The sequence below is a fragment of the Macrobrachium nipponense genome, chromosome 13 (genome assembly GCF_015104395.2).
Source record: "Macrobrachium nipponense isolate FS-2020 chromosome 13, ASM1510439v2, whole genome shotgun sequence".
In the NCBI taxonomy this organism is placed as follows: Eukaryota; Metazoa; Arthropoda; class Malacostraca; order Decapoda; family Palaemonidae; genus Macrobrachium; species Macrobrachium nipponense.
The window spans coordinates 88,144,122-88,169,380 of NC_087206.1; the positions used below are offsets into that span (position 1 = coordinate 88,144,122).

At 40.1% G+C, this 25,259-nt stretch overlaps 1 protein-coding gene across 5 annotated transcripts in view; it reads left to right on the forward strand.

Annotated features, from left to right (window-relative positions):
* LOC135225174 (uncharacterized) overlaps nt 1-24,244 on the forward strand; it is an 83,629-nt gene extending 59,385 nt beyond the window's left edge. For 2 of the 5 annotated variants that reach the window (XM_064264433.1, XM_064264437.1), the window contains exons 6-18: nt 2,707-2,815; nt 10,575-10,890; nt 11,062-11,308; nt 11,813-12,037; nt 12,138-12,279; nt 15,076-15,257; nt 15,842-16,036; nt 16,364-16,522; nt 16,930-17,182; nt 17,830-18,302; nt 18,670-18,870; nt 21,101-21,259; nt 21,800-24,244. In XM_064264433.1, the coding sequence (XP_064120503.1) occupies nt 2,707-2,815; nt 10,575-10,890; nt 11,062-11,308; nt 11,813-12,037; nt 12,138-12,279; nt 15,076-15,257; nt 15,842-16,036; nt 16,364-16,522; nt 16,930-17,182; nt 17,830-18,302; nt 18,670-18,870; nt 21,101-21,259; nt 21,800-21,949 (2,811 nt within the window). In that variant the 3' untranslated portion in view covers nt 21,950-24,244. Of the gene's footprint in view, nt 1-2,706; nt 2,816-10,574; nt 10,891-11,061; nt 11,309-11,812; nt 12,038-12,137; nt 12,280-15,075; nt 15,258-15,841; nt 16,037-16,363; nt 16,523-16,929; nt 17,183-17,829; nt 18,303-18,669; nt 18,871-21,100; nt 21,300-21,799 lie in introns of all 5 variants that reach the window. The other 3 variants (XM_064264436.1, XM_064264435.1, XM_064264434.1) reach the window with 3 other exon arrangements.
* The last annotated feature ends 1,015 nt before the right edge of the window (nt 24,245-25,259 follow it).

A 25,259-nucleotide genomic window follows, 5' to 3' on the forward strand; every position in this document is an offset into this window, starting at 1 on the left:
TGATTTTCTGCTCTTTCTCAGGAATGTGCAGAAATTAGCGGTCCTACCATCAAGGGATATAAAAGCATGTTGTCAGCGGTTTTTAGGCACAGAGGCCTTGACCTTTCTGACAACAAGGACATTCATGACCTTTTAAAATCTTTCGAGACTTCGAAGATTCCTCAAATGAGACCTCCGTCATGGAACCTTGACGTGGTTCTTAAGTTCCTTATGTCAAGTCCTTTCAAACCGCTTCAGGCAGCGTCTCTTCGAAACTTGACAAGGAAGGTTCTTTTCCTAACTTCTCTTGCGACGGCTAAGAGAGTTAGTGAGATTCAAGCGTTTAGTAATTTAGTGGGATTCAAAGGAGACAATGCTGTCTGCTCTTTGAACCCAACTTTCTTGGCGAAGAATGAAAATCCTTCGAATCCTTGGCCGAAAACTTTCGAGATCAAGGGTATGTCAAGTCTGGTGGGCCAAGAACCAGAGAGAGCCCTGTGCCCGGTCAGGGCTCTCAAGTTCTATGTACATAGAACAAAAGAGGTAAGAGGTCCCTCAGGTAATCTCTGGTGCTCTGTGAAGAGACCAGAGTTACCTTTATCTAAGAATGCTGTTGCTTTCTTTCTAAGGGACGTCATTAAGGAGGCTCATTCATCTTTCCAGAAGACTGATTTGAGCCTCTTACGAGTGAAAGCTCACGAAGTTCGAGCTGTCGCTACCTCTCTTGCCTTCCAAAAGAACATGTCAATCAAGGACATTCTTGATTGCACCTTTGGAGGAGTAACTCCGTCTTCGCCTCACATTACCTAAGGGATGTGAGAACGATTTATGACGACTGTAATTCACTGGGGCCATACGTTTCTGCGGACACAGTCTTGGGGTCCGGAAGTAGCTCTTTCCCTATCCCTTAGTTAGGCTTAGGTTAGTTTTATTGTTGTGTTTTTAGGTTGTGGTGAGTCTTATGTGAAGATCTCCCATCCTTTAGTTAGTTTTAAGGGTTTTTTTGAATAGTTGGTCAGGTGGTGGTCAGTTGCTTCGTTGCCCTCATATGTATGGCTCGATGGTCTTGTCACGTTGAGGTCTCGTACCCGTTGACAGATCATCCAGAGCGCACCAGCACTACAGGTCTCCACCTGGCTGGCAACTCTGATTTAAGCAAAAGCAGCCTTAAGTGACAGTAATCACAGAGTCTACTTTGCTAACAGGTGAGGAACCAAGATGTATATCATCTACTTAATTTAAGTTTCCTAAAAAATCCTATTCTGTCTCTTCCCACCATCCGAAGGTGGGATTCAGCTATATATATATCTGTCAGGTAAGTGGCATGAACAAAATGTTATTGTTATTATACAATTAAGTTTGTTCATACTTACCTGGCAGATATATATAATTAAATTGCCCGCCCTCCTCCCCTCAGGAGACAGTGGCATTAATAAAAATATGAATAGAAAATGGGAATGGTTCCTGATATCCGCCTCCCAGCGGCGGGAATGGGTACTACCACCTGGCCGCCCACTGCGTGTGCCGCGAGTTTTGAAATTCTGTCGGACTTCAGAAAATACAGCTATATATATATCTGCCAGGTAAGTATGAACAAACTTAATTGTATAATAACAATAACATATTTATTTAATTTGTATTAAACATTTTATAGATATTTTGCTTTTTACATTAATATTAATATTTTAAAATGAGTAAATCATTGTTGTAAACATTTATATACTTAATAGTAACAGTTGTAAAATGTTACTAATCTAAGATGTCTTAGGATGTTTTGGGATGATAGTTTGTGGGTGTAGTTTTGTTTGGAATGGTATTAAATTGTTTTAGTATGATAATTCAAGGTATATATTTTTGTTTGAACTATCAGATTAAGCAGTGAAATGTTAAAATAGACAGTTATAAGCATTTCTGTTTATGGGGTACTGGGTATTTAGCAGTTATGAGGAATTTTAGAAGGGATTTTTGCATTTCCCCAGTTTCTGCATTTCCACTGCAGGTTCTGGAACCTAATACTGCGTAAAAGGGGGGGAGCACTGTAGTAGGTCAACTCTATACCTATTAATTTTAGATATGTAAAAAGTAAAGACGGTTGTTCATACAAAATAGTCGTTTGTGTCAGTGATGAAATATTTGTGAAATCTTGTTTATAAAAGTTTGCGTACAATGTTTTTAATTTTTTTTATCTCCTTTGGTCCCAGGTTTCTGTAGCAGTTAGCTGGTCTGTCATCTAAAGATAAACCTTTACTAAGTTTTCAGTTATACTATTTGTAAAAGTACTTTTGTAAAGGTCTTGTATGTTATAATCCATAGAAAAGAGTTTGCCCCTTTAAACTGCCTCCTTGAACATTTATGATTATGAAAGATTGTATCTTGTGCATTTTCAGTAGGTCTTGCATAGTTTTCAGAAGATTCTTTTTCTAATAGCTTTTTATTTCAAGTTGTTCATGGTAAAATATGTCATAGGTAACGATTTGGCATTATTTTCCTTAAAAAGAGTTGCTGCATGGTGTGCCTTACAAACTGAATTGAAGGCACTTTGTCTTTACCTTGGCTTTTCATCCTCTTAACTCTTTCCCTCTTTGTTATACTCTCGGCATTTCAGATTGACCCTAAGAAGAGTTGCAATTTGAGTCTTAAATGTAAACTACATAGGAAATATGTAAAGTAAGTGTATTTTGTATTTCCAGGAATCAATTTAAATTTTATTTTGTATGTGCATTACAGTTTCGTGCAGAGATATGTGAAGAAATTAGTGAACGTGTGTTCTCCAAGGTTACTGAAGCCTTCAAGAATAACAGTGTGCAACCCTCATCTAATCAGGTGGAATCGCATGGTAAGATATGAGTTGTGTAGTGTTTTGGTAGCTTTAGTTGGTAGGAGAACCACTGATGTATTTATTCTTTTACTTTTCAACTTTATACATAAACCATAAATATGTCCTTTCATTAAATCTCATTGCTTTATACAGTAAGTAGTTTTATACATGAGAAGATCATTATTTGGCAGTTGTTCCGATACGTAATACAAACCCTCGGTCCTTTAACAATAGGAAGGTAACTAGCGGCAGCTGGGACGGTCGTAAGCTTCGAACAAGGGGAGAACGGTAGTTAACTGCTTGTCCGATCATGCGCGCGCCCGCGCGCCCGAGAGGTGAAGAATCACTTTTGCTTTCGGCCGCGGGTGTGAAGGACGTGTTCGTCATCGCTCTCTGCCCGCTTCATCGTCGTATGCTTTGTTTATATTGTGTTTTCTACTAATGGTTTGTTTGACTTGAAAATGAAACTGTAAGTACACTGTTTTCATTTTCATTACTTAATTATGAACCAACATGGAGCTATCGCCGTAGATGCGGCGATTTCCTCTCTTTTCATGAATTGAACCCTTGAATTATGTCTCGGTGCCGACGCTCGCGCCGAGTCATGTATTTGGGCGAAAGTGTGTAATTGAAAAATGTAAGTACTTTTTTCATTATATTTTTGCCCTGTGCGTTCGTTACCGAGAGCGTGATTGCGCTTGGCACGAGCCTTTTATTTTGTATGATAAAATGCAATGAAAGTGGATTCGCAATGCAGTATTCTTTTCATTTTAATTTATTTATTTGCATAAATTTAATTTGGATCAATTTTCGCTCTTACCCGGGAATTGATCCTTACGATTATTTTCTGTGAAAGTGAAATCGCAAGTGCAGTATTCTGTTTCATTTTCATATATATTTTTATGATAGCAATCATATTATTTGGTTTTTTTTTTTTTTTATCAAGTTTCCGTTCTTACCCGGGAATTGATATCTTTTCCCCTTTAAGTTCTATGAAGTGAATCACAAGGGCAGTATTCTGTTTCATTTTCATATTACTTTTCACTGCTGTGCGGGGGTAGGGGAAGCGAGGGTCTGCCAGGAAGTCGTCGGAAAGCTCTCCCGCGACTCCCTTGGTATCCGATTCTTCGTCTTCCTTCCTGCCCCCCGCTCAGCTTCTTCGTTGTATTTTGTATTTGGGGTCTTCCTTGCGTTCGGGGTGGGGCATGTCTCCCCCCCGTGCGTGAGGGAACCCCTCTTACTAATCTGTCTGTGCTACCGCAGGTGCTACATCCGTGGGAGACGACCTTGGACAGGTATGGGCCACTGCGGCTGCAGGGCGTGCCTAGCATCCACGATCTGCTGCAGCGTCTAGCGAGGTCTGGGGCGGTGACCTTGGAGCGGTCTCCACTACAACCTCCACGGCCGCTTATGCTGCTTCCCCCCGCTGGTCTACACTCCCCATGCTGTGTCGGTGACGCCGTCTGCCGCTTCTAGGGCCGGTCGCCGCCGTACCGAGGAGGGGTATGCCGCCGCCGCCTGTGTTTTCTTCGTGTTGCCTGCCCCAGACTTCCGCTGTTCCAGCAGCTCGCCCCTGGACCGGCCGCCAGTACCCAGGTTCCCGCTGGCTGCCGATGATTCTACGAGGCGATGGCTGGGCCTGCCGTACCTGTCGCTGATGTGGTTCCCGCTACTGGCTTGGCTGTCCCTTCTGTGTTTACCGCTGCCGCTGTTCCTGCCGCTCCTGAGCTGGTTGCTGTTCCTGTCGCTCTGGTTCCTGCGCCTGTCCATGCTGGTCCTGCCCATGGTGTGTCTTCCCCAGTCCCAGGTCCTTCCGGACAGGTGCAGTCGGGCCGTGTTGCTTCGGCAATAGGCCCGACTCCGGCCTGGATGGAGGACCTGACGACTGTCCTGCGTGAGCTGACGAAGAAGAGGAAGGTGTCATCTTCGTCTTCGTCTGCTGCTGCCTCTTCCCCTTCGACTTCTAAGGTCCATAAGCCGAAGAAGAAGAAGGCTGCCTCCCCCCCTAAGAAGTCTCCTTCGGGAACTTCTAAGGGCCCGTCCCACCTCGGTGGGACGGGGGGTCCTTCTGCTGGTCCTCCTGCTCCTTCGGGAGCGGGGCCCGTCTCCCCTTCCGTAAGGAAGAGATAGACGGGGACCAGAGGAGTATCGGTTAGCTCTGGTACTTCCTCGCCTGGTGCTAGCGGCGATGCCGCTACGCCAGGTTCCGGCTCGGTCTCTCGTTCGCGAGAGATCCCGAGTGTACGCTCTCCCTCGGGAGACCGTGCAACCAAAGTTTCGGCGCCAGAGTTCGCTCGGCGCCAAGACCACGGCACGGAGCAGAAGGCTGGCGAGAACCGCTCAGGTGACTCTCGCCAGGCCAGCGGCCGCTCTCGCAGCGACCAGCTGGTAACCGGGTTTTCCCCCTAAGAAGACTCCTTCGGGAACTTCGAAGGGCTCGTCACACTCCGGTGTGACGGGGGGGTTCTTCTGCTGGTCCTCCTGTTCCTTCGGGAACGGGGCCCGTCTCCCCTTCTGAGAAGAAGAAGAAGACGGGGACCAAGGATGTGCTGGCTACCGCTGGTACACCCTCGCCTGGTCTTGGCAGCTCTGCTGCTAAGCCAGGTACCGGCTCGGTTTCTCGTCCGCGAGAAGTTCCGAGTGTACGGTCTCCTTCGGGTGACCGTGCAGCCAAAGTTAAGACGCCTGAGTTCGCTCAGCATCATGACCGAGGCACGGAGCAGAAGACTGTCGAGAGCCGCTCAGGTGACTCTCGCCAGGCCAGCGGCCGCTCTCGTAGCGACCAGCCGGTACCTCGGGTGGACGTGACGGTCTCTGACCGGCCACGGGTTGAGGCTGGGAAGAGGTCCCCCAGGTCCCCTCGACCAACGGTACCAGCCTCGGCTGGTATCAGCGGTTTGACGTGCCGCGAGGACGCTCACCGGTCTCACCGCGAAAGCGAGCTCTGCAGGTCACCTGACCGCCGCTCCCACAGGGACCGGGCGGATACGGTGACCAGCAGCAGCTCGTCTGACGCACGGGACCGGGGTCGACGTGCTCAGTCGAGCCGCTCGCCACAGGTGAGCGGCACGGCCAGGCCTGCAGATCGATCCCCACCGCGGGTTGTTGATCGGCTGCAGCCCCCCACGTACGCTGGTCCTGCCAGCGAGCGGGGGGGGGAGCGTCAGGTCTGTCTCTCCACTACCTTCAACTTCCTCGGGCTACACCGGGAAGAGCGAGGTAGCTAGGAGTGATCATGAGAGGTGCGCCGCTCACGATCCCGTCACGACGCCGCACGTGCCACGTATGGTCTTAGGACCAACCAGGACGTACGCGCAAGTGATTGGAGGCGACCGTCAGGGGGGGGGGGGGGGGAGCGTCAGTTATGTCTCTCCGATACCTTCAACTTCCTCGGCATACGCCAGGAAGAGCAAGGTATATAGGAGTGATCGTGAGAGATGCGCCGCTCACGATCCCGTCACGACGCCGCACGTGCCAGGTTTGGTCTTAGGACCAGCCAGGACGTATGCGCAAGTGATTGGAGGCAACCGTCAGGGATCTGTTGCTGATCCTTCTTCTGAAGGAGGAGAGTCTTGGGAGCTGCTCTTGTTGGAGGGACTGGACGGTCCTACTCCTCAAGACGCTGTAACTTCCGAGATTCAGAGTAACTTTGCCCAGGTTATTGCACTGATTCGTCAGCACAACGACCTGGGGAAGGATCGCCGCTCCCACCAGCAGAGCCCATGTCTCTGCTCGAGTCGTTTTGGGGCCCGAGAGGGAACCCAAACCGACGGTGGGTTTGCCGCGATCGGAGCTTGCCGATTCTGTCTTGAACCAGAGTCTCTCGTCTCCGGACAAGAAGGCTCTCTCAGTTCTGGCCGGTCGATCAAGCTACTTCCACCTCCTCTACTGCGACAGCGGCGTTTCTACGTGTCTTCGGACACCGTATTTAATACTCCTTCGGTCCTCCTGAGAGGTTTCGACCTCGACGAGGACTAGAATGAGTCGGAGGACGGTATCGGCTCTCTCCTGTCAGGTGTCGATCAGCCCCACCCAGACGACGTTCACAGTGGCGGCAGACCCTTACCTACAGTGAGAGTTCGTAACCCTCCTCGGGAAAACGTTTTCTCCTAACGATACGTTTTCCCAGACTCTGAGAGGCCATCGCCGCAAGGTGATGGCTGCTCCTACTCTTCTCCAACTGCTAGTTCCACTGGGAAGGCGAGCGAGTATCCAATTCCTCCCCCATTCCCTCTCTCCTTACGGCTACGAGGGAAAGGGGAGGGATCCTACAGAGATTTCTCTGTAGGATCCCACGTTGGGGACTGCGCTACCGGGGGGTGGGGGGACCTTCGGGTCCTACCTGACGTAAGCCCCGGTCGTTGAGGAGGGATCCTGCCCCATTCTCGATTTCTACGGGAATCGAGAGGACCACCAGCCGATATCGTTTGACAAATTCGGTGGGGGTTTCGCAGACTGCTTAGAATTCTACGGAATTTCTAGCGCATTCAGAGTGTTAGAGATTCTTACGATCTCCAAACACTTAGGCGAGACCACGGTCCAAAGTGAGCGAGACGAGAATCCCCGATATGTTACACGATAATCGGGAACCTCGCCTATGCTCAAATTCCTGGAATTTCTAGCATTAGGAAGAAGACTGCTGCTGAAAGAAGACTATCTCACAGTAGGCGACCAACCTGGAATAGAGAAGAACGGACGGGAATATCCAGTTTGGCTTGAACTATCGTCTTAGTATTCTGTTCACCATTGAAGCTTTCCTTCGAGGAAGACTTCTTCACTCTCTTTGATAGAGATCGAAGGTGGTCGATCTCCAATCCTTATTTTGTTTTCTTGAAGGAAAGAATTTAGGATGGAGATCGTTGTTCAGAATCCTACAAATATACTACGTATATTAACCTCGCGACATGATTCTGCTAAGCAGTTGAATGGTCCGAGGGTAGGCGCATATCCTGGTTATTCTACGGATTGCGACTTAGACGAAAAGTATTCTAATTGAACTGCAACTCGGGGTTGCCTGCAACCTCCCAGGAGTTTCCAGTTTCAATTTTATATACTTATGGTGTTGTCACAACAACACCATTTAAGCTTTTATATTTACCGAAATTCGTTTCGCATAAATATAATTGCTCGAGCATATCTTTTTATGCTCAGTGGTTCTAGCCGAACGCATTCCTTCGTGGAAAGGATTACTGGCAACTCAGGATGACGAGTCAGCGACAGCTACTGCGTATTGAATTGCCCGAGGCATTTCAGTACCAGCTGTCGCTTCGAGATGGAAGGTTGGTTATGTCTTTCTCACCTGCTTTGATTGAATACCAACCGTATCTCTGCCCAACAATCACGGACTTAAGTCTCTGATTAACGGGGATTCTCGCATACATGAATGACCATCTACTGCTGTGACGCTAGTATTCATCGTCTTCGGTATTGCGAGAATTTTAAACAGAGATATCTATTCGACTCATCTTTCTGTTTACCGCACGGTAACAGAATTCTGTAATAGTCTCTTGCTGCATCGTATCTCGATAATGCGAATGATTTTTGCGGAATCTGAGTTTGTCCTCAAAATATCTTGTATTCGGAGGTGTACAATTGTTCATTGTTCACCCCGGATTAGCAGATGTATTGAAAGACATCGCCTACTCCCACACCTGCCAGCTCTACTTCCAAACGTTCAGCCCATGAGAAGCAGTTCTTCAGGCGGCTCTCCCCTGTGTTTCATTACTGAAGAACGCCCGCTTTCACTGCACACCGGACAGCAATGAAATGGCGGTTAGCGTTTTCAGTCATTTGTAAGCACAGGTTAGAATCTTGAGATTCCTTCTCTCGATTCAGCTGGAAGACGTAGGTTGCATTCATTGCCTACCTTCGTCTTCAACGTCACATAGTGTTGTTTCTCCTTAAGCTGAGATTCAACGTCTATGAGATTTTCTTGCCATCAGGGACCTCGGTCTTTTGAAGGCAATTGACTTTCGCCTTTTGAGCTTATGCATTAAGAGAATCATCGCCGCGCCGTCCGGCATCGGTGACTAACAAATATTTTATTTGTTTGGTCTCTCAGCATAACTCTTTAAAGGACGAAGGTCACGTGACTTACCCGGATGCTTGGACAACTTGCCTCTACTGATTCCGAACCAGTCAGTCGGCAGCTGTCAGAGCGCCCGAGTCAGTTACGAACTATGCTGTGGACTTAGTTCGGTTGTTACAGAGCAATCATTACTTCGTCTTAATAGCTTGTCAGTATGAGTACTGTACATAACCAAAGTCGAGAAGAGGGATAGGTCATACGACTATTCCCTTCTTTTCGTCTTAGGTAACTGCATGACTTCTCTTGAGAAGTCAAGCACAAAGGGATGGGGATTTGTGACGCTCGATTTCGTACCGATCTTCGTAGCGAAGACTCAGAACCCTTCGGTAACTGACGATTGGTTCGAGTCCTTCACAATACCCTCCCTAATGGACTTCACCGCCTCCGATACGAAGGCTATGCTGCTTTGTCCTGTGAAGGCGCGACGGAGCTGTCTGAAGAAACTCGACACCCAGGATGAGTGTGGACGCCTCTTCATCATTCTCTCGCGTTCCGCAAGAACTTCTCCGTGGCGCAGGTAATGGAAGGCAGGCGCCTGGTCCAACCGGACCGCATGCACCCCCTTCTACCTTCGGGATATTGCCCACAGTTCCTTGGATCTTTTTCCCTGGGAACCGTGGTGGTTGCTCAACACGTTGTGTAGTTAACCCAGACCCTCGCAGGCTGAACAGCATCGAGTCCTGGTGTGACCGTAAGAATGGATGAGGAATGAGAGTGTGACTGGCTCCTCTTCCCATCTTTTTCTTCCCTCTACCTCTGGGTAGAGGGACACGGTCGTCACCCTGCTAGGTAAGGACGAGATGCAGGTGAGCTACTCAATAGAGCACCATCCTATCCCTTTCAGTAGGGATAGGAGTAAATATCCACCACTTCCTCCAACAAGGGGGAGGAAGTGGATGCCAATTTGAGACAAACCCATCATTTTATGATTGTCTCTTGCAAACAGGAACAAGTTCTTGCTTGCTGGTACGAAGAGATACGCTTGCCTCTCTCTTAGTACTTGGCCCAGAGGTCTGACCATTGATCCTGCGGTGCACACCCCGATCAATCGGACAGAGGTTTGGATCCCTCCCTTGCTCTTACGACCAGGGAGGCACTCCAGGGTTGGACGAACACCAGTCTGTTCACCAAAAAGACTCAGATTCCTCCCACCAAGAAGTGAGTCTTCCTATTGTTAAAGGACCGAGGGTTTGTATTACGTATTGGAACAAATGACAATTTGTCGAAAATTGCATTTTTCCTAACTATACAAACCTGAGGTTCTTTACATATAGTCCTACCTCATGCCACCCCTCACTCTGCAACTTTTTGCATGGGCCTAAAGCAAAAGTGATTCTTCACCTCTCGGGCGCGCGGGCGCGCGCACAATCGGACAAGCAGTTAACTACCGTTCTACCCTTGTTCGAAGCTTACGACCGTCCCAGCTGCCGCTAGTTACCTTCCTATTGTTAAAGGACCTCAGGTTTGTATAGTTAGGAAAAATGCAATTTTCGACAAATTGTCATTTAAGTAACATTCAGTCTGTAGCATTGAGATTATTCTGTACCTGTATGAGAACATCATAGTCCATTTTCATTTCATCAATTGTGGTAATTTTGTTGTCTGATAATGTACAGTATGTATACAGAATTTCTATATTTTATTATTTATTTGTTTGCCTTTTTGCTTTTAAAATTGATTTGTTTATAGGTTATAGACTTCAGGCACAGTTAGAACTCAATAAAACTGATACCTCAGAAGTCAGCCATGTTGGATTCAAGAATTACTTTGGTACTGGGAGTGAGAATGCTGATGGAGAAGTTACAAAGAAGGACTGTGAGAACGAAGATGTGAGTGTTGACACCCTGAATTTAGATAACACCAAGGGCAAGAAGAAAGAAGATAAATGTGTGGGTGTAAAGAGGAAGAAGCTTATCAAAGAAGAGGAACGACTTGCCAAAGAAGAAGGCAGACTCCTGAAGAGGCAGGAGAAAATTGAGAGGAAAAAACTGAATTTGACTTCAAAGTATGTAATTTTTTGTTGTTTGATTGACTTCAAAGGATGTGATTTCTTTTTTTATTTCATGTCTACATCTGTAAATGTTTAGAAACTTTGTATATTGCCTTATTCCAAGTATTGTTCACAGTGAATGTTTATCTGATGACATTTTATTATGTGAACTTTTTCTTCTGTAAGAGGTTCGATTTCCAGGTATGCTGATGAAATGGATAGGGCTAGTCGCACTCAAGAGAAGGTGTTTGCCAAGATGGAAGGTCTCCGTAAGAAGCAGTTTTGCTCTCAGGAGGAGCTCAGCAAACTTAGGAAGATGGTAGACAAGCAACAGAGATTTATGTCAGCTGAGCAAAGACAGCAACGTCGCAGTGAGAGAAAAGCTGGGTATCAAAAATTTGGCAAGGCCAAGAAGATCAATATTGATAACAAGGTAGGTTATGTTTATGCTCATATAAATTTGTCACCTTTTCTTTTTCACACAGTATGTAGTTGGTCCCTTTATTGTTTGTAAAGGTTAGATGATTATCTAGACAGGAACTCTTTATATACAAGGTCTTTCATGACTCTTAGCAGCAACTTGGATACCACTTACTGAACTAAAGAAGCAATAACTTGAAAAGAAGACCCTCAAGTTTCTCATTAATGTTGAAAAAATTGTTTTGTACAGTACAGTTTATGACACTCCATTTACGAAAGTTATGGTTCTTATACCTAGGAAAAATACAAACTTCTTGAAAAATTTGGTATTTTCATCCCTCCTACTATACTTTTTTCTCCTGTTGTACTTGTCACCCTCTCCTAACAATTGTTCCAATAGGGTTTTCAGTGCTGTATGACCTCATAGTTCCCAGTACTTAGCCTTTGGCCTGAATATTGTATTCAGATACCAATTCCAGTAGATTTATAAAAGTTATTTCCTATTTTTTCCCATCAGTGCTTCCCAGTTGATGCTTCCCTGTTACATGCAGCATTGCAAGAACTAGAAGCCTTGGCTGAAGATTCCACAAGTGATTGTGCAGTGGGGGCAATGACAAGAGGTTATGATGCCCTTTATCTGAGGGATATCACATACCCTGATGGCTCTGTCGTACACCCAGGAAAAGAGTTTGTTAAAACATGGCGTGTTGTCAATAATGGAGTTATGCCTTGGAATGAGAAGGTAATTTTCTCAGTTATTAGCTGCCATCATTTTACAATTTTGTGAATGATACATAACTTTTTTTTTTTATCACATATTGAAATGTAATGTTGTATTTCAGACAACTCTTTGCAAGTGGAGTCAGGTTCGCTTCCGTGGTTCTCCAGCTGGCTGGAAACTAAAGCCATCTATGAAGAGAGTGGTGTGCCCACCTCTAGAACCTGGACAAGAGGGCGACATCTCGATTACGTTTACAGCCCCCAGTAAGTTTTTTCCGTGAATATTGAGTTATTCATACGTGAAGTACATTAACCCTTAAACGCCGACTGGACGTATTTTACGTCGACATTTTTTGTCTCTCGGGTGCCGACTGGACGTATTTTATGTCTACATACAAAAGTTTTTTAAAAATTCGCGGAAAAATACTTTTAGGCCTACCAGCCGAAAACTCTTGAATCACGCGCCTTGGGGGATGCTGGGAGCTCACGGATCAAGGTGTTGTTTTGTTTACAATCATTACGCAGGCGCGCAAGCGCGAATTTCTTTCTTGCCGCACTAAAAAGTATCTGTTACACATCTCAGAAATTATTTTGTCACTTTGACATAATTTTTGTACCATTTTAAATTAGCCGTTACATGGAGTATTATATATGAAAATGTGCGCATTTTTATGTAGAATACAACGAAAAAATACTCATGATTGTAGCTTTTATCAGTTTTGAGATATTTTTATAAAAATAACGATAAGTGCCAAAATTTCAACCTTCGGTCAACTTTGACTCTACCGAAATGGTCAAAAAACGCAATTGTAAGCTAAAACTTATATTTTAGTAATATTTAATCATTTACCTTCATTTTGCAACTAATTGGAAATCTCTAGCACAATATTTCGATTTATGGTGAATTTATGAAAAAACTTTTTCCTGACGCCCGCGTAGTAACTCTTCCGAAAAAAATCATACATGCGATTGTGGTAATGTTTGCACCATTTTAAAATTAGCTGTTACATAAAGTTTTATATATGGAAATGTGCGCAATTTCATGCACAATACAACTAAAAACAACCCATGGTTGTAGCTTTTATCAATTTTGAAATATTTTCATATAAAAAATGATGTGACAAATTTTCAACCTTCGGTCAACTTTGACTCTACCAAAATGGTCGAAAAACGCAATTGTAAGCTAAAACGCTTATATTCTAGTAATATTCAATCATTTACCTTCATTTTGCAACAAATTGGAAGTCTCTAGCACAATATTTCGATTTATGGTGAATTTATGAAAAAATAACATTTTCTTTACGTCCGCGCGGTAACTACAGTGGTCCCCCCGTATTCGCGGGGGATGCGTACCAGACCCCCCCATGAATAGTTAGAATCCGCGAATGTTTGGAACCCCTATGAAAATGCTAAAAACAGCCTATTTTGTTACTTAAAACTCAAGAAAAACTCACTAAAAATGTTCATACTTGGTTTTTTAATAGTTTTATCACAAAAAGTGCATTTTATGATGAAATTCATAAAAAAAAACCAGGAATTTGTGGATATTTATCATAGAAAAATACAGCGAATGTGCGAATTTTCTGCGAATAATGCGGGGAAACGTTCCCCAGAGAAATCCGCGAATGTGTGAGTCCGCGAATCTGGAGAACGCGAATACGGGGGGTCCGCTGTATTCCGAAAAAATCATACGTTCGATTGTGGTAATGTTTGCACCATTTTAAATTAGCCGTTACATAAAGTTTTATATATGAAAATGTGCGCAATTTCATGTAGAATACAAAAAAAAATAATTAAAGGTTGTAGCTTTTCTTATTTTTGAAATATTTGCATATAAATCACGATAAATAGAAAAAAAACCACGTTCGATCAACTTTGTCTTTACCGAAATGGTCGAAAAACGCAATTGTAAGCTAAAACTCTTACAGTCTAGTAATATTCAGTCATTTATCTTCATCTTGAAACAAATTCGAAGTCTCTAGCACAATATTTAGATTTATGGTGAATTTAAAAAAAAAACTTTCCTTCCCTCCGCGCCCGGATTCTCCGCCACAAATCTCCGAAATGCGTACGTTCCATTCTCGGAATATTTGCTCCGTTTCATATTAGGCATTTCATAGAGTTTTATATATGAAAATGTGCGCAATTTCATGTAGAATAAAACGAAAAATATTTGAAGGTTGTAGCTTTTCTAATTTCCGAAATAATTGCATATAAAAAATATAAAAAAATTCGACATTCGGTCAACTTTAACTCGTCAGATATGGTCGAAAACTGCAATTGTAAGCTAATACTCTTACAGTATAGTAATATTCAATCATTTGTTTTCATTTTGAAAGAAATTGGAAGTCTCTAGGACAATATTTAGATTTTATGGTGAATTTTTGAAAAAAATATTTGTTTACGTCCGCGCGTTACGAATTCATGCATTATTTTGTGATAATATTTTCTCTGTGTTGCTTTTATCGTTTTACAATGTGGTATATAACAAAGTGATCGCAATTTAGTGTACATTACAACGAAAAAAAAGTAACATGTTACCTTTAACCGTTTTGCGCACAGCGCGATTTGAATACAATTATATATGAAATTTCTTTTTTGCGCTATCATATATTGCATTATTTATATATGATAATGATAATTTTTTTCATTTCTGATGGTTGCATACTAAACTCCAGCCAATGACAAAAAAAGGAGCCAAAAATGAACTGTTAATCTTGAAAACTAAGCTCGCTGTGATTTTTTGAAAAAAATATTTTTTCCGCTTCCGCGCTCACTCCGAAACACCTCCGGCACACGGGAGACAATTTTTATTTTACCGCTTCGGCGTTTAAGGGTTAATAATTTTGTTGCATGGGACTGAGTTATTAGAAAAAGAGATAGATTAATAGATTAATAAATAGGTAAAACTAAAAATATAGTAGAATGCAAGATGAATTGTTTGAGGTATTAATGCATTGCATTAACCCTTGTAATTGTTATAAGATGCTATCAGATGGAAGTATGTAATGTGACTGCAATTCATAGTGGATATTGGTTATATGAAATCATAATCCTCAGGTGAACCTGGATGGTATGCTACACACTGGCGATTTTGTCAGCGTGGACGAGTCTTTGGTAATCAGATGTGGTGTGCCATTCGTGTTGAAGAGGAACCCAGTGGTTCAGGAGCACCTGAGTCACAGCTGGAGAAAATATTGATGGATGACACCGGAATGAACAAACCATCTTTTTCAAGAGATGTAAGTTATACATTTCTGAGGTTATTTATTTTTTATTAATGTACTTGTGATTTTGTAAGGTGTAGAGAACTTTACTTTTGTCACATGTCTTATGGTTATGAAAATGTTTTCCTAACACATGCACTTCATTAGCTCTGTAAACTTTTACGTATTCATGTATAAAGTGTAATTTGTGTGAGTTTTGGTAATTTCCACCTGTGAGCAAGTGTAGTAGTAGAAATGGAAATATCCGGATGAAGACCTACAAGAAGTGCATTAGAATCAAGAAAAAGCACAGAGGCAAAGATCTATACTGGATAGGAATTGAGGCAGAAAGTACATAAACAGAAATAAGTGGATAGAAATAATTTTTAAAGAATCTTATTTTTAGATTACATATTTTGTAAGGGTATTCATTGTAACCAACTACTTACCCTGTACTTGAAAAAGAAATTTTTTTGATTGTCTGCCTTTTTTGTTACCACCATTCTCTTTTATGTAACATGATTTTATTTAACTGTCATTCCAGCGCTGTAAGCTCATTTTGAGCTTAGTGCTGTGGTTAAGCTGATTGATATGAATTTGGTTACTTATTTCATCCTTAGGTGGTGCATGATCTTTCTGCTGCCATTCTGCACGATGGTATCAGAGAAACGATATTTGAAAATTACCCAAATGAAGATTCTAAAACATCGAAAATAATCACTCCTCCTCGGGAAGAACTTGGTCCTCAGAATGATCTTGGCATTGTTGAAAACTACTATGATGCAGAGGATCCAGTTCAGGCAGAGTGCATAGAGGTCTGTGTTTTCTCTTAAGTAAATGCCACCATTGACAATGAATGTAAAAATGAGAGAACTGGACTGTTCCTTATTTTGTTAAGTTTAACATTTTATATTTTGAAGACTGATTAGTGGTAATAGTAACAACTTGTTTCTTGAAGTTTGAATAATGGTCAGGTCATGGGTGACTCAGAGGCCTACTGATGGGCTTTGTTGTTTATTCAAGTGAGTAGGTAGCTGCAGCATGCTTTTGTGCTGAGTACTATCCATCTATGAAAGTAGGTTCTTATTCTAGGAAAAATACAAATGGCTTTTTAAATTTGGTATTTTAATTTACTGGAACAGGGTCTTCAGAAGCTGACATTGTCTTGTGCTGCCAAACCAGATGTTTCTAGTGAGGAAAAGAAAGAGAAGGATCTGATCACTTTTGAGGAGGAAGCAGAGGTGGTTGACTCAGGTTCATCAACCCCTGAATTATTACCAAGTGTATCACAAGCACAAGTAGTAAGTTCTTCACAGTTCTGTATTTGCTAGAAGCTATTATTTCCCTTAACTCATTAGCTAAACAGGAAAGGAGCAGGCAAAAATCAGTTAGAAATGTTGACATATTTATTGAAATAATTGAATAGCTCACAGGAGTTACATAATACCATGAGCAGAAACAAAGCATTAATACATTATTCTGTGCAGTGACTCTCCAGCCACATTCTGTGTTGCAAACTGAGATAGCTAATGATGGCTGCCATATATTTTTCAGTCTTGTAGAGATGAACACCACACTTTAGTGAGATTAGTATTCTAAGCAGAGTTTTTGTTTGATAGTAACAACTGAAGCTGATGACAGTGTTTGGTATGCTACAAAGTATTGTATTTAATTTAAGGAGTGTATATTTTTGTATTCTTACCCTCAGGTTCCACTGAAGGAAATGGCAAAGGAATCTGTGGAGAGTTTAATTCACAAGGATCAGGAAATGAAATCTCCAGACAAACAGAGCACATCTTTCATCAACCAGTCAGATTCTATCAGTATGTCTAGTGGGTCTTTCTCTGAATTAGATTCAGAAGATCAGGCGATCCTCAATGAATCAGACAGTGATGGTTCTGACCACGAATACTACGTTGTACAGTTACCTGAATGCTTCAACACGAATTCTGCGCATGAAGGTAAGAAACAGTTTTATGTGGAATATTCTTTTTTTTTTCCCATTATTATGAAGCTGCATATAGGTGTAGAGGAGTCTCATTTATGAAACTGATTTGCATATTTTCATGTGTTCATTCATGTGCTAAAGTTAAACCATAACTGATTAATTTTCCAATTGCATATTGATATGCTAGGGTCAGGTCATCATGCTTTATCAAAAGAGTTCTTGTCCTCATGATTTATAATGCATAATATTATGTGCAAGGTTTGCAGTTTTTATTTTTTTGAAGTGCTATTGTAAAGTATCTCTGTTTTTAATGTAATATGAAGGTTTTTTTCTTTTTACTGAAAAGAAAATCTTTCATAAGTATATATAAACACAGATCTTGTTCTGTTAAGTATGTCATCCTGGAGTTGCCATGGTAAAAAAAATACTGCTTTAGTGTCATCAGTTTTTGCTTTTCCTTATCTTTTCTGTTAAGATTCTAATTTAGAGATGAAACTTAATGAGCTTGTACATGATCACATTTAGTCTCCCTTGTGTAAGGTTGTATATATATAAGCAATTTATTTTTGTGTGGGCATCCCTGAGATTTTTTCTACTTTCGCTGTAGTTTTTAAATACAGTATTGTTGAATGTTAAGTGTTATTTTGTCTGTATTTGCAGATTCTGCAAGCAATGAAAATGAGTCAGATTTAGCAAAGACTCCAGTTGCATGGCCAGAAGAAGTTGATCGCCCAGATAGCCCAGACTTTCTCACTGCTGATGAAGATGACAGAACAACAGCAGTAGCGTCCAACTCCTCGGAGGATCTGACATGTCCTGTCAATGACCCCAGTTATACTTCAAGATCATCCAGTGTCAGTCGAGAAAGTGACAGCACAAATCCTGAAAACACACAGAGCAAGATGCAGATTCAGAAAGGCAGCAATTCCTCTTTACCAGACCCTCCTACAGACACGAAACCTTTCATGGCCATCCCAAATGAAGCTCTTCAAACTAATCTTTTGTATTCAACTTCTCAAAGCAAGTCTGGGGATCAGTGTAACCAGGCAAGAAAAGATCAAGAACCTGGCACCTGGGTATCAGGAGCAAACTGCCAGAGAAGTGTTGTTTGTGAACAGCCCTACTCTTCACAGGTGAGTGTATTGGTTTAATTTCAAAGTAGTTGACTGTGTAAGGAAAGGATTTACTGATTTGGCTGTGGTTTTTAGAATATACTTTGCAGAGTCTTTCTGCCTGCAAAGAGGATCTTTCTGCCAGTACTGTTTATATGTTGACGGATACTGAAAGGCTGGATGAAAGGAGATAGACAGAAAGATTGAGTGTTATGTTATCTTGAACATTATCTCTTCTTATGCTTTTTTGTTTTTGTAAAATATATAATGAAAGTTGGTTGTGGTTGCAATAGACTTAAGAAGTATAGTTCGCTGAAATTACAAAAATACGAAGATCTATGCATGGAGGTTTACAATTTTGTCAATTTTTTAATCATCTACCTTACAGCATAAAGAAACCAAACACAGTGGCTTAAATAGTGATGGGGTAACCTCTTCATTTACCGAGTCAACCACAGGCCCCACCACTTCGCAGATGCCTGTGGATCTTGTGGGTGCATTACCAGATGAGTTGGTAAGCATCATTCCAGAGGATCTAGTCCGCGGAGCATGGAACACAGCACGGTCTTTCATTACTCGTATAAACCAGGTTGGTGTCGGTGAGCTATAATTGTATGTGACATGTTGTAATGGCTGTCCTCACCATGGTCAACTGTTTTAGGCAAGTCTCCAGATCGTGTTTATTTCATCAGCTTTTACCAAAATGTTTTTTTCTTATTCCTCATCTTTGTGAATTTTACAGGTAAGTGCAATAATACAATAACAAACTTGAATTTTATTCATACTCTGCTTGTGAATATATTGAAGTTAGTTTTAAATGCAGTTGGAAAGTTTTTTTTAATCATAGTTCAGAATTAGACAAAGGTATAAATTAAATTCCTGATATGTACTTTATAATAGGGTTGCAGACTCAGTTTTTTTTCTATTATATCATAAATAAAGCAATAGTAATAATAAAATGAAGAAAGTTATCCTTGGTATTTACTGAATAACCCACTTGATTCAATCCCAGAAGGCAGGGAATGTAAAACAAGACGTACAATTAAACAAATTTGTGATTGTCTGGTTTACTACCAACAATTCCTTGAAAGAAATTTTGTCAGAATCAACATTTGCACTATATCCAGTTAATTGACTTTTAAGGGTTGTACCTGAAATATATCTTTACTTAGTGGTCTGGTTCAATTACTTTAATAATAATGACAATCTCGAATAACTTTCCCAATAATTTCTTAGTCCATGAAAAATCACTGAGATTTAGTTGGTTTTAATAGATAGTTTCCAACAATTAGATGACAGAGGATACCATTTTTGGCATTTTCCATGAGGATTGTCAGTAGATATTTAGAGCTTTACCTTTGTAACATGATTATTTTGCTTAAAGACAGACTACTTGTTCCAAATTAACCTGAGTATAAGACAGCATTGCAGTTATGGGAGATAAAACTGGTTATCGAACAGTGAGAAGATTCCATGGGTCCATTGTCACAGTAGCAGCAGTGCAGATTTTTCTCCAACTCGGAACACCAACACTAACACTGGGAGTCATAGTTTGAATAGACATTGAAAGGTTGAAGACAACTACGGCAGGAAGGATGGACAACAAACCTGTTAATAAATAGACATTTGATTATGTGGTATCAAATTCTAGGGGTCTACAGTTAGTGAGATAGCTCAGATAATAAACGTTGTGTCGACTAAGCCAGTAGTTATTGTAAAAACAAGGATGTCTTCACCAGAAGCACTAGGTATCATCTACTTGTTCAGTAACTTGATATTATGTTTTGGTGTTGTGTTTGGGATTGCCCTAATGAAGATATGTCGGGTATCAAAAATTGTTGACCTTGCACCTGGATCCCAGGGGTTGTAAATGTAGACGGTTTCTTTGTTATCGGAAGATTAAGCAACTTAGTGTTTGCATTTTGGGAAAAAGAATATTTGTGAGTGTTGTCTAGTGTTGTTAGGAGTGTTTTAAAAACCAAGGGAAAATACGCATTAGTTTCTTTTACAATTTGGTATTTCTTAAAGTTGAACAGTTGAACATTACAGAAAGATAAATTAAAAAAAAAGTCCTAAATTAAGGCCCATAAGTGTTTCTGTAAACAATCATTATAATGTTTTGATAAACTTACAGGGTATCGTACAATTGTTACTTTTGCAGTCAGGCCTAGTTTCAGTTATACTAGAAGTCTGCACGTGAGTATGGCTGGGAATTGATGAGGTAAATCATTAGGCAAAAAATGACACCATCAAACAAAGCAGGCAATTCCTTTTTCTGTTTGCATGTTACAACCTAAAATTTTTTCTTTTGGCGTCGACTGTAGATCTAAACTTCTCCGACCGTGCAGGTAACAGGTAATCCCCTTTAGAATGTTGATTAGAAAAATTAATCTTTGTTCACAGAAATTCATTCTTACTGAAGTGTTCTAGTCTTAGTGCTTGCAGATAATCAGCATTGCTGCTGACACTTTGATTTCCATATTTGTTAAAGTGTCTCAATTTTAGGGAAGTTCGGTTAAAAGAGCAATTTTTTAGTAGGTATGATTGTGAAGATGATGATTTTATGCCATATTTTGTTTTTAACTACAAATTGCTTTATGTGCGCCAAAGTTTTCATGTATAAAACAATCATGAATTAGTATGTGATTTTCAGGAAGAGTGAAAATCCTGGTTTTGTTTTCATCAGTTTTAACAAGGTGGCATTAATACAGAAAACTAATTTTACATATTTGTTGAGGTTATTTAGAATTTTTTTAATAATCTTTTGAATTAACAGTAGTTACTCTTGAAATAGTAATGGGGATCTCTTTAAATTACAGGAAATGTTGTCTCCAACATCTGATTCTCCTGGACGCGTGTATGCTCGTGAAGAGCCAGCAATTGAACCGCCAGAACCAGCTCAGTCTTCACCAGTTCCAGATGTAGCAACCCAGCCAGAAGAATCTGTCTCAGAAATTTCTAATGCAGCAAACACAGCAGTATGTACTGAGGACCATGTTCAATAGGCATTTATTACAAGTATGATGAAACTTTTTTAATTTTTTAGTTTTGGTATTTACCATTTTATTAATTTTTGGCTTCAGGAGACAATTTTGAAAGTATGTTTTGTGTACTAGTCCAAGATAATAAGTAAATAATGTTTCATGAATTTAAATAAATACATCTCAGTGGCCATTCATACAGAATGGTCTTTTCCCTATGTATTCTTGCAAATGTCTGTTGTCTGCTTGAGATGTGCATCACAGCAATATATATTAAATGATAGCTTTTGATGACCTTATAGGAATGAGTATAGTTGTTAAAAGCTAAGAAAAATATTTTGAATTTTTATTCTTTCTTTTCTTGTCAAAAGTAAAAATTTTTCTTGTAAACTTAAAGATAAATAGCTAATATGTCTACCTGTTAAGTACATAGAGATTTACCTAACATCTAATTTTTTGTTTTGAAAATTATGGCATCTAATTTTGTTAAGGATACATAGTAGTATATTGATAATTGTTTCTTTCTCTTCCTCTCAGAAGGAAACATCCTCACCACTTGCACCTCCAATGCAGCAACTAGAAGACATGGGGTTTCACAATAGGGAAGTTAATGAACGCCTCCTGACAAAGTATAATGGTGATGTATCCTGTGCTGTGGCAGAACTTATTATTCTCGATTGTCATTAGCTTTCTCTTCAACTCCTGACATATACAGCATGGATAAATAGGTAAAGGGATAATTGTGATTACAAAATCCAGGTCATTTGCAGTCAGGAATATTGTTACTGGAAAAATTTCCTTAATGCTGTTGAATTCAGACTAAGATGAAGTACTTTAGAAGTCTACAGCCCTCATGTTTTAATGCATGTTTCCATATGGGACCATGGTTTTATTTGTTTAACTGACATTGTTTCTGTATTTTAGTAGGCTGCAGTTCAGTCTTATATTCATCACCCTTTTCTGTGTAGGTAAATGCTAGCATAAGGTTGCAAGCCAGTGCAGAGCCCATGAATCCACTTATAAAACTTTTGAGTTTGCAGGTTTAGATATCATAAAGTATTGTTGTAGTAGGTCACTTCCAAAAAATGTTCTTGTGTGATAATGAAGTGGGTTTTATTCAAAAGTTATTGCTATATTGTTTTGAATTAACATGGCTTATGTTAAGATATATGGTGCTTTTTGCATGTTTTGAAATTGTATGGTGAATACATAGCCCTTGTAATGAATTCATTCTTTTAACTTGTATGTTTTAAAATGTTTAAGTAATACCCACGTTGAGAACCAGATTCTTGTCATGGAAAGTTGCACTGTACTTATTTGATTTTTACTGTTGTTTGCTATTAGCAGTACCTTACATTATTAGGTTTTAGATAATCAATTTTGTAAGTCTTCACCTAGTGTTGAGTATGGTCTTTGTCTATTATCCAGTAATTTGCATTTTTCATTTGCTTACATTCGTATAGGTAGTACTGAATGTAATGTGTGTAGTAACTCTTATTAACTAACCTGATCTTTGCTATTTTTGAATACTTGTATAAGTAACATATCTTACTAATAAAACACAAATGAGTATATCCTATTTACTATGTGTCAATACCTGTTGCAGCTTAGAATGCTGCTACAATCCCCTCCTCAGCAAATGAAATACTTGCTCCTGTATTGTTTGAGGGGTATGTGTCAAGTATACCCTTGGTTTCATTCTCTACATGTTCCCAATAGTGTGACTTTGCATTTGCTTTTTATATCTCACTTATTGCTAGCTCTGCTTACAGATGAATGAAATTATATAAGATGCAACTGGAGGCTCTGATTGGATCAAATTTTTCCTTCACCAATGTTTTATTTATAAGCTTTATAATATTTTTTTACATTTTTTATTAGAGTCTTACTGTATAGTTGTAGTAAAAGGAATCTTACTATTTTGGTAATTGTCTATGTAGCTTTTGTTGACGATGCTTTTTTGTGTTTTTACTTGTGCTGTTCTTATCTAGGTTAGTCAGGTATTTATCAGTAATACTAGCATTTCATTTGGTTTTGTATACTTTATGGCAAGTGAAGGTAATGAATAATACCATAAAGATTATTAATATTAACACATATATAAAGGCAGTGCTTTTAAGAAGTTATATGAGGCTCAAATAGTATGTGCACATATTCAAGGATCTTGTTGCTAATGTAAGTGATATGGTTCTCAGATTTATATAATGAACCTTTAGGAGTTCTGTTTGAATGTACAGTAAAATATTTTTATAAGGTCCAAACTTATCTTAATGCTGTCATTGCACTAATAAAGTATTGAGCTGCTACCATGATTCCCATCTTGGTTAACCCACAGTTTAATGTCACTTTGCTGTCATGATTTGACAAGCCATAGTTAACTTTCTATACCACCTTAATGTTACTTAAGGTGTTGGTGTTAGTAATTGTATCAGTAAAATTGTAAGAATGTCCAAGTTCATACCATTCTTCTGTTGTCATGTGCAAGGCAATTAAGGTTCTTGTTGCAGGAATTCCAATGTAATAAACGAATGAGATTCTGTCAATAGAATTCAGTTTTATGAGTGAAAAGAAAGTACATACACATTCATGTATTTCTTGCTCCCAGATTTTTTTAATCTGATAATAACCCAGATAGAGAAATATTGAATGTAAACTGTAAAGAATGTTGCATTAACACTGCACTGTTGTCCAAAGAAGTATCTTGATGAATTAATGACCTGTTTAATGGGTGAAGCAAACTTGTTGGAATGATTTATTTTAAATTGAAAGTTATGAGTGTTTTGCTGGGCATTTCACATGAACAGATACTGTTACTTGTTTATAAATATATTCTGAATGAAATTTTAGGGTGATAATTGCTAGTGCTGGAGTAGGATAGTAATGCTGAGACACTTGAGGTGTGATAGCTACTATATTAATACCAAATATACATATATATATGTCAAAGGTATGTATGCTATATTATTAAAGGATGGATATATCTGTGAATGGTTTTATTCTTATCCGTAGATTAAAAGAAAGAGTTTGCAGAGCGAATTGGATGAGGAGAGATAAGCATGTGATAGGTTTAAGATATGTGAAAATAAAATGGGCAATGGAAATGGAAAAGATAGAAATAATGTGAAGGTGGAGAACCAGTCATGGATGAGTTGAAGAGTGTACTCTGTAAGAATATGATGAAGGAAGGTGTGTAGAAAGTATTACTATTACACGCTTGAGATTGATGGAGGAGTTCTGAAGAGATGAAGGAGAGACCAGGGAGACAGAAGAAAAGATGGAAAGTCAATGTTGCAAACCGAGGCTTATGGTGACTCCTAACGAAACAAGAGAAGGTAATCAAGAAAGTGGTTATGTTGGGTACTGGTAGACAGGTGTAGAACTGATACATTGTGTAAAGAGTGTAACATCTTGTGTCATGAGGTGCATAGGACTGGAAAATTACAAAGTAAAGATTTCAGTGTTCAAAATATGGAAGAAAGGCAATTGAGTCATGTTTAAAGGCAGGTTCTGGAGGAAGAAGAATATTTCCAGTAGCCCACCTCGGCGACATAATGGATTGATAAGAAAAACAACAGGTTTGAATAAGAAGGAAAAAGGTTGCTGTACTAATGTACTACTCTTGTAGTAATTTTCGTATCCTGTCCCATAAGGTCTGGCTGGCAATGGAATGTATTCAAGTTGCTCTTAGTTGGGATTTGAAAATTGGACTGGTATCTAAAAAGAGGCCAAAGGAAATGCGATGGAAAGTAAACAAGATGTGATCCGACCTCCAGCTTACTTGGGACGTGTAAGATTTCCCTCGTATAAATTGTAAACATTATATTCTTAATGTAAATTAAAATGTGCTAAAATCAATGGTCAAATAGAGCCTTGTTTCACCAACGAAAATTAAAATAGGTACGCTATATTTTTAGAAAACGATTGTTCTTTACTGTTTAATGTACACATCTTTTACATTTGCATTCCAATAAATATCATCAATATATTATAAAATTCC